Source organism: Coffea eugenioides, chromosome 4 (genome assembly GCF_003713205.1).
Source record: "Coffea eugenioides isolate CCC68of chromosome 4, Ceug_1.0, whole genome shotgun sequence".
Taxonomy (NCBI): Eukaryota; Viridiplantae; Streptophyta; class Magnoliopsida; order Gentianales; family Rubiaceae; genus Coffea; species Coffea eugenioides.
The window spans coordinates 42,421,732-42,435,428 of record NC_040038.1 but is presented as its reverse complement, the minus strand read 5'-3'; the positions used below and the strand labels follow the sequence as shown (position 1 = coordinate 42,435,428).

At 34.1% G+C, this 13,697-nt stretch overlaps 2 protein-coding genes across 2 annotated transcripts; both read left to right on the top strand.

Moving 5' to 3' along the window:
- The first annotated feature begins 286 nt into the window (after nt 1–286).
- On the top strand, nt 287–5,826 carry LOC113769416 (probable polygalacturonase At1g80170). The gene is made up of 8 exons (XM_027313863.1): nt 287–421; nt 633–782; nt 1,691–1,846; nt 3,052–3,259; nt 3,999–4,080; nt 4,360–4,468; nt 4,646–4,759; nt 5,590–5,826. Exons 1-8 carry the CDS (start codon nt 287–289, stop codon nt 5,824–5,826), a joined length of 1,191 nt encoding a protein of 396 aa, XP_027169664.1.
- Nucleotides 5,827–10,287: 4,461 nt separating this feature from the next.
- LOC113767564 (hypersensitive-induced response protein-like protein 1) lies at nt 10,288–13,406 on the top strand. The gene is given in 7 exon segments (XM_027311701.1): nt 10,288–10,340; nt 11,527–11,595; nt 11,598–11,728; nt 11,965–12,085; nt 12,193–12,284; nt 12,369–12,465; nt 12,881–13,406. Coding segments are annotated over 6 exon segments (858 nt in total). The 5' UTR covers nt 10,288–10,340; nt 11,527–11,540; the 3' UTR covers nt 13,243–13,406.
- The last annotated feature ends 291 nt before the right edge of the window (nt 13,407–13,697 follow it).

Genomic DNA, 13,697 nt, shown 5'->3' with positions numbered 1-13,697 from the left:
TTCGTTTGATGCAGGAACCCTTTTTTCTGTTTGAGTTATTGTATGAACCCTTTGTTCTTGGAGTAAGAAGAATTTGGACGCCAGCAATTCTTGTACAGACATGAGAATTGAAGTTAGTCATAGAAATTACAAGCTGTTTTTCTAGTTTAGTCTGTATAAGATATATCATAGTAGATTAATTATGTGGTCATTGATTTCTAGTGTTGATTAAAATACTGTGCTTAATTACTCGAGTGTAACATAATTTTTTCTTTTCTTTCTTAATTTGGTTCTTAGTAGGGCTGCTATGGGATTTTTTATCCCGATATTGTTTGCAGCATTTGTTCTCCCTTCCTCGGTGGTGGCACAATCTAATTCATCATTAGTGTACAATGTTCTTGATTATGGTGCAGTTGGAGATGGCTACAATGACGATACCAACGTAATGCTTAACCTTTTGGCACAGCTCTTTCTCTCTCTCTCTCTCTCTCTATATATATATATATATGTATGTATTCAAAGTGGTTTTCATGCTATTATTTTGCATAGGAGAAATAAGAGTACTGATATTAGGAGATAGTATAAAGGAAAAAAATGAAATAAAGGGGATGAAGATTTGATATAATTTTGTCATTTTCATGATGATTTTTAAGGCTTTCAAGCATGCATGGGAAGCAGCATGCACGTCCTCACCAGATTCATCTTCTTCTGCTCCAACCATGCAAATCCCTTCAAATACAAGTTTCTTCATTCAGCCGGTGATCTTCAGAGGCCCCTGTAGATCGCCAATCATCAATGTTGAGGTAGTCAACTAAAATGACAATTAAATTCTTTTATTTTTACTATAATTCTTTGTTTAAAAAACTCAAAAGTAGATGTGTGTATATTAATAAGTTCCATATATATATAGGAGCAAAATGTGGATCCTTCTTGCGCCACAATGCAATGAATTGGATTTGAAAATTGAATAGAGGATCTAAAATTGGATTTTGGTGTCTTTGTAATTGTGATGGAATTAATCTTCTCCTAAAATGAGAGCATGACCTACTTGTTTAAAGAATTATGTTCAGACTTACTTTTTTCAGTTCAGCTTGATTTTAGTTCTCGTCTTTGCATGTTTATGCCTGTTTAGGCCGAAAATATTTCGATTAAAAAGTTCATAGCTTAATTCTTACCTTTTTTTTCACTCTTATTCGTTATCTTTTGGTGGATGACATGTTCTTTGTCTTTTTTTTTTCAGTCGAAACGATAACTTCATTTATATAGTGTAAACTATATAGTTTTTGAACAAAGGTTCAATCAAAAAGGACAACTGTCCTACAAGCTATTTTGGTGCACTAGCACCGAAGAAGATTGGGATTTACCCATTCCTCGTCCAACCAAAGATCTAGAGCGTAATTGCTCAATGTAGTAATACTATCAGTCTTACTTATGTTAGTAAAAGAGAAAGAACACCAAGGATGACATGTTCTTTGTCAAGTTTAAAAAGATTTTAGTAATAAGTATCAATATCGGTAAATCATTAAAAAGTTGGATTCTCAAAAATTGACAAATAATTTGGGACGCAGGGAGTAATTAAATTGATAGTGTATATGCGATGACGGTTTAGGGTAAGGATGAAAAAAAGCCTCCAGCCTAACGTTAGTATATTGTATGAACCCTAACATGAGTAGCAATTGATTGTATTACTCCAAACTCATTTTCTCTGCAGATCAGTGGAGAACTTTTAGCACCTGTGAACCCTACAGACTGGAGGTGCATCGGTGGCTATTGTGGGATGTGGATCCACTTCAAAAGTTTAAGAGGACTTAGACTGTATGGTGGTGGCAGAATTCATGGCCGTGGAGAAAAATGGTGGCAAAAGCTTGTAAGAGCCACGCTCACAATAATAAGAATATTCTTTTTCTTATCTTGAACAATTAATCACTTTATATGTCCTCTTCAATAATTATGGGAATAAATAACAAACCTTGCATAAAGACAGAAAATAATTACTCCTTTTTTTTTTAAATTAAATGTCTTTATAGTCCCCAAAACCTAGCTCAGGTGACAGAGACATTAGATCATAAGAGTTTGATTCAACTCTTAAACCCACTCACTTTCACCTTCTCTTTTTATAGGGTTTGGAGTCTCCTTTAGACTAAAAGAAAAAAACAAGAAAATTAAGCATGCTTATTGCTGTTTAGCTTGATGTAAAAAGTGATATTTTTTATTTGATTTTATTTTTTGATATAGAAAGTGTTATGTCTAGTGTAGTCTAACATCTCCACCCCCTTCTCCGCCTCCTCTCCTAATAAAATATGAAAAGGCAAAGCATTATGTACTCTCCAATTTAATAAAACCATGGAAAATAACTTAAGCTTTAATGGATTCATTTCTCTTCTTTACTAAAAATGTAACTAAGTCAGAAAACCACACATAAATGACAAAACCATCCATCAATTACGTCCTTATTTTTGTTCATTTTGACATGTGGAAGTGTTGTTGGGATGCCTTGAATCAGGTCTTCGACCTATGGCAATTCGACTATGTTGCGTTTCGCTGATTCGTTCCAAACCCTAATAAAATCTGATTCCCCCAAAATTGTTCTAGTGTTCTTGATTGTTCTCTTGTTTTGTTGCATCTGTTATAACAAGTGTTATGGCTATATTAGCTAGTATCTAGCAAAGATAGAAGTGCAATGCATTTTGGCAGAGGTATCCCAAATAACTTGATGACACGGTTAAGTTTTACCGTTTTCAACTATAGAAATTAGATTTTCATGTTACTACCCAAAATTAACACTGACCAGTATGATTTTGGAAGCCTGTTAAAGTTTTTTTTTTAATTTTATTTCTAAGGGAAGATTTTCTAAGTGCTGTGAAGGAAGAAATAGCTCTCAAGTACATCCGTTGCTTAATTTTTCTTTCAAATTGCGCAATATTTCTCATGCAAATTTTTTTTCTTTTTTTTCCCCCACAGGGTCGCAGGAAGCCAACTGTAAGTTTCCATTCTTTAACATTCACAGGAAAAACAAATATTATATACCATCACCCAAGTTTCTTTTCTTCTTTTTGTTTTTTGGGGTTGCAGGCTTTGGAGATTTCAGACTCGGATGATGTTCAAATAACTAGTTTGAACTTCAAGGACAATCCTAAAATGCATCTGGTCCTCAACAATCTAAGATCAGTTTCTGTCTCAACCATACATATTGATGCACCAGCAGATAGCAAAAACACAGATGGTATCCATGTCACGGGTTCCACAGATGTTTCCATAGACAGTTGCAAAATTAGCACTGGTATTTTCTTTTCTTTTCTTTTTTTTTTTTTTCTATTTACATTTACATGTGCTTCAGAATATTAGGCTCCAGGGTTAATTCCACTTTGCATCCTTCGACTATATCCAAATTTTCATCTTTGGTCTATAAACTTTAATATATTTTAGTGTAATATATTTTAATTCGAAACCTCTCATTTACACTCCCTTTTTCGTACCACTCAACTCATCCATTTCTTGAATTCAATTAGTTGTTAAACATATATAATTTAATCAATTTAGTAACTTAATACTTTCAACACTTAATTTTTAAATTTCAAATTTCAAACTTTAGTCTTATCAAATGGGCCTTATACTCTAAGAACTAAAGCATGATAGATTTTATACTTTAGGAACTATAATGTGATACTTCAAGAACTCAAGCAAGACATATTTTCTACTTTAGGGACTAAAGTATCTCATTTTAAAATTTAGAAACTAAAATGTAAATTCGGATATAGTTGAAAGATGCAAAGTGAAATTAACCCCTCTCGGCTCCATGTAGATTGGTTACCAAGTGTGAATTAGTATATCTTATATTAGTTCATCTAGATTATTGTGGGATATTCTTTAGTGATCTTAAGGAAGACACTTTAATTACTTAAAATATGTGCATAAAGATGATTAATCCAATGGCAAATTGGCAAATTGTTGTTGACTTTATCAAACGAATTCATGCAAAGCAATTTAATTGATTGCCACGGTACATACTTGATGGGCAGGCGACGATTGCGTCTCAATTGTAAATGGATCTGCAAATGTGAGGGTTACCAACATCTTTTGTGGCCCTGGGCATGGCATAAGGTAAGAATCAGTTATTTCCTTACGTTTTTCGAGTTGCAGTTTTTCCTTTTTTGGAGCTACATATATTGCTTAAAGTCAATTGATTTCACCCATTTTTTTTCTTTTTGTGCTAATTAAATGTTTGTTATGTGTTCTTGTTAACTTTGAATAAATTGAATTCTTGAACATCCTTGAAGGTGGTTTTGAAAACAATTACATATTGGAACCTACAAAGAAAATGCTTCTGAAATTTGCATCCGACCATTTTTTTTTTGTTGTTTTGGCCAAATCCCATTACAGTATTGGGAGTTTAGGCAAGCACGGTGCAGAAGACAAAGTTGAAAACATCTACGTTAGTGATGTTGTGTTCAGAAACACAGAGAATGGTGCTAGGATTAAGTCATGGCAGGTAATTTGTGTTTTCCATGATTAAATTCAATGCATGGTTTGCCAATTAAGATGCTTTTTTTTACTGCATTTTTTTTGTGATTTTTACTGCTATGTAGTACATGTTTAATCTTTTCTTATCAGGGTTCATATATTGAAACATAACACATGATGATGAATATAAATTGGGTTCAAGCAGGGTGGCAAGGGTTATGCAAGAAATATAATCTACGAGAGAATAATGTTGCAGGATGCAGATAATCCCATCATCATTGATCAATTCTACTGTGACCATGAAAAATGCAAAACTCAGGTTAGCAATTTCTTCTGTGGATTGTTTCACATACTTTTAGTATTCATCATTGTACTTATAATATGTATTTAGATTGTTTCATATAATTTAAGTATTAATCATTCTACTAATAATGTCTTTCTTTTTTTTTTTATGTATTAGTGCCACTTTGCACTCATGATGTTGCTATGAATTTCTACATTTTGCTTTAATCTTTTATTTTTGGACATATCATACCCTATGATAATTATTTGTCAATTGTCCAAACCCTGACATATCTCTGGTTGCTAGTGAAAATATATGGTAAATTGTTTAGAATGCAGAATCTTGATAACTTCCACATAAAAGCTTCAATGTTCGATATTAGGGGAAGGGGCCCAAGTTTTAGGAAATTTGATTGTTCTCCCAGAGAAGATTAAAGATTTTTTTTTTTTCCCAAAAATGCTCTTTAGAAATTTAAATTGTTGCCCTCACAAAAACATGAAGTTTTTAGATGTCATATGTTTAGATTTAGATATGTTAAAACCCACCCCCTCAATATGAATTTTCTGATTCTGTCTATCTTGGCGATATTAAATACATTGGCTCCGTTTGGATTAGCTGTTTTTGAGGGTGTTTTTAAAAAAATTTACTATAGCGGAGTTTTTAAAGTATATTTTGGAATATTTTTAAACATTAAGAAATTTTAAACTACTTTTTAGAGTATTTTTTAAAAATTTTTATAATATTTGAAAAACTAGTTTTTTTTAAAAAAAAATTCAACTTTTATTACTTTTTCATATGTAATAGCAATGTGTGAATGTATTTTTTTTTTTTTATTGCATCTCACTTTATTCATGTTTTGGCCGCAGGAATCTGCAGTGCAAATTCATGACATCACATTTAGACAGGTGATTGGAACATCAAAGAATAAGGTAGCGGTGAAATTAGATTGCAGTGAGACAGTTCCCTGTAACAATATAATTCTGAATGATATTTATATTCTTTCAAGTGAAGATCAGAGTACTACCACTTCCGACTGCAAAAACGCTCATGGAACAATTCAAGGACGAATGGTTCCTAATCCATCGTGTTTGACACAAGTGTAGTAGATCTTCATGCTATAGAATGGTATAGTTGAACCAAACCTGGTCAAGGATAGGATAAATGCCACCCCACTTTTGCACACTCTGCAAGTTTATCCATTGAAATTAGTACAATTTTGTAGGCCTTGAACAATCATTTTTCCCTCCTTGTTCTTGTTGAAATGCATTGATGATGGCCTCTAATAGTTTTTTCACTTCCAACAAAATCTTTAACGTGCCTAGATAGATAGAATGATTAATTTCTTCCGGATGAATATCAATCCGTTACTTATTGAACAGATGATCTATGATTTTATCATCTATCGGTGGATTCAATTCATTCGATAACTAGGAAAGGTTCTTAAGAGTCCTATAATTGAGGTCGGAAGTGGGAGGAGCGAGAGAGAACAAAAAGTCTATATGATTTTATAATCCTTACAAGTTGTCTATCCAAATTGCTAGTTACCAGTGATGGACTCATTTCGAATAGCTGACCTGCCATTGTTGCCAATATAATGCACGGGACAGGGTTTATCCAGTGCGCATTTTCAGATAGTGATTACGGATTCTCTTGTCAACAATATACTCCCTCCCTTTTTTTATAAGGGACGTTTAAGAAATTTGCTCTTAAGTACTTTTATCTATCATTGTATTATTCCCATGCAGCATTAATTATTTTTTCACAATTTTACCCTTTTATCTCTCTTTTCCATTACAGGGTTCTTAATTACTACTCCTAGTAATTATTGCTTCTCTCTTTACTTTTGGCATAGTAAAACAGCACCATTTAGTACTCTAGTGAGAGAAAATATGGGTGAATTGGACAATTAATGAGGGTACAAAAGGAAAGTAGTGTATAGATTTAAACAATGAAAAACTTTTCTTAATTGGTGTGCAAAACCTTAAACGTCAGTTATAAAAAAAGGGAGGGAGTATATATATATATGATTAATTTTTCCTACATTGATAATGTATACACTATCAGCATTGGATGAGTGACAACTATGTAAAATTTAAATTTGAAATTTAACTTTTACACACATGTCATGAATCAAAAAGTAATAATATATATACTGTCAGTGTATATAAGATTTACTCATATATATAATGCATTGCTAGGAGCAAGACTCAAAACCCTAGTTCCCATTAAACAAAGTGTTAGAACTTTTTCAACTGCGCCTAGCTTTCATTGGCGTCTACATTCATCTATCATCCATTGGATTGGAATATCACAAGAAATCAAGTCACCAACACAGCACAAACAAATTCTCTTTTTTGGTCTTATTGTGAGAAAAGGCAAAAGAAAGAAAAGATGGAGTTTACTTATTTATAGTCTTCAGGGAAGAGAAGATAAGGGAGTACATCCGGAAAAGGCAAAGGAAATAAGAGTTGGAGTTCTCATTTCACCAATTTTTCTATAACTTTCTCGGCCTTTTGGCTAGGATCAAGAGTAGTTGGATGTCGATTTTCTTGGAAGGAAGTTAGAAATTCCCTGCTCATTTATTTATTGCCCATAGGACAAGTCAAATCCTGGCTACCAACTGAAGGTGCAATGTCCCTCTCAATTCATTGATTTGGTATCCAATCAAATTGATGGATTAAAAGTAGTTATTTGCAAGTACACTGGTCAACCAAACAAATCTCCCAATTAATTTTGGTATATATAAAGCGTGGGATTTGATACAAAGATAATGTTATTAAATTAGTTCCTCCATGGCAATCCGTCTAATGAGCTTTTTTTCTTGAAATTTCCATTTTCAATAATTACAAAGTAGGGTGAAATTACAAGGTGTTCAATTGGCCTTTGGAGTATTTGGCTTTCCCCAGTGTAAAATTTTGACAATTTCAGTCCATAATTAAAGCGTTAAATCTTTGAATTTTGGAGACAAAATTGAACAGAAACCACTTTTTATCTTTCATCTTGTGTGCCAAGAATCCACAGTATATTAAGTGCAGGATGCGAACATATATATATGGCAGCAGGCATTTTTCCTTGGATAATTTTTACGTTTTCCGTAAACACATTTTTCAATTACTTTTTTACCTAACATACATCAAATTGTTATCCACAGTACATTTTTCTAAAAAACAAAAAAAAAAAAAATAGCAATCCAGACATAGTGATCCTTGAGTTTACCAAATTGTGAAGCAGGCTGAAGGAATATAGTTGGAAGTAACGTGCCGTTCCATGCTATAAAAACCACAAAGATAAAGCCACCAAGACTTTTCATCCTTGGTTGGAACGTTAAGTTTCAATGCTAGTCGCTGTCCAATACAAAAGGGATTCCATTAATTCAACATTTATCCTAGAATCTATTCTCAAACAACCATTTTCTTAATTGGTTAATAATTGGTTGGCTAGCCTTTTGCTTTCTGCGAGGAAAATAACAACAATGTCCTACATTGCTCGAGGAAAATAATAACAATGTCCTACGTTGCTCTCATGACTTGTCCTTTTTTTTTTTTTTTCCTGACGTAGTGGATATCCGAGATTCGACGGATTATATTTCTGAGCTCGACTATTTTCATTCCGCTTGTGCCCCACTCCTCAGAAGACACAAGACGATAACAGGGATCGGACCCCGCTCTCATGACTTGTCCAATGGTCGACTATTCAATTTTTGCTGTTGCATTTCAATTTGATAGATTATCCCCCACAAAGTCCTTTCCTAGCTACAGCTTTTTCCTTGAACATCACTTAAACTTTGTTGCGTACCAATCATTCTTGGGTCTTGACTTATCCTGTGGTTGACTTCATTTTATGGTTGAAAGACTTGGCAAGTCTTATCTTAATCTAAATTTTAACGTGAGAAAACGATCAATCCTTTTCTAGGACGAAAAATCATTAGCCAATGCAACTTATTCAAACCAAATCTAGATTGATATTTTCTGGACAGTATTATTCAAAATTGTATCTCTACTCGTGGAGGATTGCGATAGGTGGTAGAAGTAAAAGGGATTGTAAGTAAGAGATTTTGAATTTAAATCTTTCAATTTATTTTGTTTTTTAACCGTATTCCTATTCAAAAGCTCGAATCTCTTGCTAGAATGAATATGTACATAATGTATAAAATAAACCATACTTCAAAATTCAAAATGTTGTTGGTCATCATGTTTGAAAATTATTTTATACATTACGTGGATATTGTACTCTAGAATTGGTCCTGAGCGCCCTGAAACTTGTTAGCGTACACACGGTATACTTAATATTCATATTAATGCACACGCTGACATTTATTTATTACACTTGAAATACTTTTTAAAATTAACTTCATGTTTACGAAAACGATTAACTTCATGTTTATCCACTGAGGTTAGACAAATTCTTTATTATATGCCAAAATAAAGATGATGGGCCCACCTTAAACTTTCGTACCATTTAATCTCATTCCAAAATTTGCTGAGAAAAAACTAAGATGCCCCACCTCTTAGAAGAATTCTAATGGATGTGTTTTTTGACTTTTGCCAAAAACAGGAAAAAAAAAAAAAACAGTGGATATGCACAAACGTTACGCGAAGTTGCATGGAAAATGCGTAATGAGAAGATATTTGTGGCATGGACTTGTAGTTAGTGTGTCCCATCAATTAATCTTTTGATTAATAAACCTCTCTAATAAATAAGATTATATTTCTGTTGCCAACAAGAAAAATTCACCAGTCACATCTGATTTACAACCTTTACAGCACATAATACAACGTCTAAGTTGTCTGGTTTGGAGTGCTATTTTTTTTTTTTTGAGTTTTTATATAAAAATATATTCGATTTAATGTATGTGAGGTAAACGGATAATTGAGAAACGTGATCACGAAAAACTTAAAATTTTTTTTTGGAAAAACTGCAATCCAAACAAATATACTAAACCTACCTTAATTCAACTAGTAATTATACATTTGTTACCAAGAAAAAAATATGCAAGTTGTTTGAGTTATACTAACCCTACATTAATTCAATCAATAAATACCCTTGCACGCTTACATGAATCCGGTCTATCATAGTACAATTTATTTATAACTTTGATTACTTAGTAGACTAAGTTAATCATAGAGTCTGTGCCTGGCTGTTCACCGCTCGTTAAGATGTCTTTTGAGTGTGAGATTTTTAAAAAGTTAAAGTTAATTATATAAAATATATAATTAGAGAAAATTTACAAATGCAAAAAAACATAAATTATCCTCTACTTTGGATTATTTATATTATGCATCTAAATAAGCAATTATGCGATACGGAGAGAAAACCCATTGGAGAAATCAAATCCGTTGATTCCCTCCTGCTTGCAAGCAGACACCACATTAAAGGTACAACTTTCAAAGAACAAGGTACACCGGTGTCACGCTGAACTCGTGCTTTATCATTTTTACCTTGATTCTTACTCACTCTTCCAAAATTTTTATACATCTTGATAATTAAAATTCCACGTCAGAACTCAGAAGCACCCCATTGAGGTAGTATAAATAGCGGCCTAGTTTGCGGTGGTATTAATATGTTATTAGTTGGCTTGTTTCTTTCTGCTATTTCGTCCTTTTTTTTTCTTTGTTTGGTAAGTAGGTGTATTTCCTTGTCCATTTTCTTTCCTGCTGTCAGAGTGAGAAATTCTCTGTAATTGTACTCGAATTTTTCTGGGTTTTCGTTAGAATCTTTTTTAATCTGATGTGCTGCATGAATTTCTTTAATTTCGGCTTATCGTGGGCTGATAGTTCTTGACATTCTTCTACCATTTTCTGAACTTTTTAAAGATTCCATTTTTCCCTCCTGTCGTGGAAGAATTCTTGGTGGGTTTTCATGCCAATAGATACTCGTAGTTGGGATTTTTGTCTCTTTTTTATGTGGGTTTTTCTTGAATTTCAGGATCATGCTGTACAGTAAAAATTTGGGAAGATTTATGTTTTGCATGTCAAATTGAAGTTTTGGACTTCGCTATTTAGAGCTGTGTATAGTATGAAAACTTGTAATTTTGTTTTTGAGAATTTCTAGGCATACTCACTCCCCTGATGATTAATCTGCAGATACTAGTGTTTATATGTTCCCCGGAAAAATTAGCAAAATTACCGTAAAAGTTGCTAAATTCAAGAGAATTTTGAAGATTTCCCTGTCCTTTGTTTGTGGGTTTACGTGTTTCATGGATTTCAGTGTGAATTTCTGGTATTTTACTTGGTTTTTCCCGAAGAATCTCATGATCATACTATATGGAGTAGTAAAAAATTGTGAAGCCTTGTTGTTTTGCATGCGATGGTAGGATTTGTGATAGTCAACTTTGTCTAAGATTGTAAGAACTTGTGAAAATTTTTATTGAGGTTTCGAGGTATTAATTATCATCTTCCCGTTCTTTTAACCCCCACTTCAAGAAATTTGCCCTTTTTCTCTTTTGACACTTTAAGAAATCAAGGGATGTTGCTTTGTCTGATGAACTCAGAGGGGATGATGTAACTCCACAATTATATGGAAAAATAGTAAAAAGAGAGAGGATGTATTAACTATTTGTCTGTTTCTGGGGGGCAAGCAATTTTCAATCTTTTAATACTTGTAATAGGATGTTGTCTTATGTGTTTTACGGATTTCATTAGTATTCCTCTGTTTTAGCAGGCCCTTATTTTTATTTTTATTTTTTTTTTGAAGGTAAGGACTAAGGAGGCGTGTATGTTCTTGTATTGACATAATTGCTGGTTAAATTGCCAGTTTATGTAGTTCAGTTTGCTAAAGCTTCTAAATTTTCTGAATTACAACAGATTCTCTGGAGAAAATGGGTAACCTGTTTTGCTGTGTGCAAGTGGACCAATCCACTGTTGCTATGAAGGACGTTTTGGTAAGTTTCAGGTTGTGCTTGAGCCAGGATGCCATTGTATGCCTTGGTTTCTAGGGAGTCAAGTGGCCGGACATCTCTCTCTGAGGCTCCAGCAACTGGATGTGCGCTGTGAGACAAAGACTAAGGTCTGTCCCTTTGATCTGATGTTCATCAGAATTGCCTTTTTTTTTTTTTTGCAATTCTTTGGGCTTTAAAACTGTTTTAAATAGTGCAATTTGGATGTTGAGGAACCTTGTGCATCATGCTTTTGCTATGTGTGTTACAGGACATGCTATGAGTTTAATTACCATTATGTCTGTCAGAGTTTTCATGCCTAAAGTAATTCAACTGAAGTACTGGTTTCACCATTGCTCGTTTTTAGGACAATGTTTTTGTCAATGTCGTCGCATCAATTCAGTACCGTGCCATTGTGGAAAAGGCAAATGATGCTTTCTATAAGCTCAGCAACACTAGGACCCAGATTCAGGCCTATGTATTTGATGGTAAATTTATACTTGTACCAGGACAATGTTGCTTCTTGTTTGGATAAGTTAAATAAGCTATAATAATATTACATTGCTAAAAAGGTATGTGTTATCTCTTAATTTAGTGATAAGAGCAAGTGTTCCCAAACTCAATCTTGATGATGCTTTTGAGCAAAAGAATGAAATTGCCAAAGCTGTTGAAGAAGAACTTGAGAAGGTAAATTGTTTTTCATGATCGTAATGAACAAAGGCAATTAAAGCATCCCAGTTAAGCCTTGTTCTCACGCAAAATTTCTTGTAGGCTATGTCTGCTTATGGATATGAAATTGTTCAGACACTGATTGTTGACATTGAGCCAGATGAGCATGTGAAGAGAGCAATGAACGAAATCAATGCAGGTATAGTACACACTGTTCCTTCTGGTATCTGCCTAGAATTAGAGCCTGCTCGAACTGCATGGTAGTTTATGATGCATTACGTGGAAACAAGTTACTGCATACAGAAAAGATGAACTTTAATTGTGATTTCTGGGGTGTTTTCATCTAAGTGCAACCTCTGGCTAATTTCTACGGTTTTTTTTTCTGAGTCATTTGAATTTATGATGTTATTCGAAGTCCTATGTTGCAAACTTGGCATGTGGAAGTAGCAAATTTCATTTATTTGCAAATTAGAACCATCAATTGGCTCTGTCAACTCTTTCATCCGTACCTTTTCAATTTGAATTCACATTTATTTGGTTTGTTTCACCATAGTAACATTCATTTTTGTCTCTTTTGCACAACCATTTCCTGTTAACAATGATGCACTTTGCAGCTGCTAGGTTGAGGGTGGCTGCTAATGAGAAGGCTGAGGCAGAGAAAATCCTACAAATTAAGCGAGCTGAAGGTGAGGCTGAGGCCAAATACCTCTCGGGTATGGGTATTGCCCGCCAGCGTCAGGCTATTGTTGATGGTTTGAGAGACAGCGTGCTCGGCTTCTCAGTGAATGTTCCTGGAACAACAGCCAAAGATGTCATGGACATGGTTCTTGTTACTCAATACTTCGATACCATGAAAGAAATTGGCGCTGCCTCCAAGTCGTCTGCTGTGTTTATTCCCCATGGACCTGGTGCTGTTCGTGATGTGGCAACCCAGATTCGTGATGGACTACTTCAGGCTTCTGCAAGTTCATCTTGAAGCAAAAACTAGTTACACCACCTGTTTAATATCAAGTTTTAGATTTTGTTCAGGTTTGACCTCTGGAGACTCTTAATTTTCAGAGCATCTCAGTGGCTTGTGAAGCTTGATGACTTCAATTTTAGCAATTTTATGGGATGATTGTCCTCATGGCTGTGTTTCCTCGCGTTTTGTGGCTCTGTTTATGCATGTGTTGGTTGTCAAATCTTATGGTGAATAGAAACAGGTCTACTTGAGATGTCCATAAAAACAATGAACAGCAGGAAAATTTTGCCTCATAGTCTGCCGCCCTCAGAAATGACAGGTCCTTAAACTATGCCTCACTCTTTGTACGGCTCTTTCTTGTAGGTCTTGTTGGTCAGTACAACAAAAATTTGCTGACGAGTAAAAGGTTCATTTTCTCTTTAAGTGAATGCCTCTGCTTGTTTGATGTTTGAGTGCGTGATGAATATGAG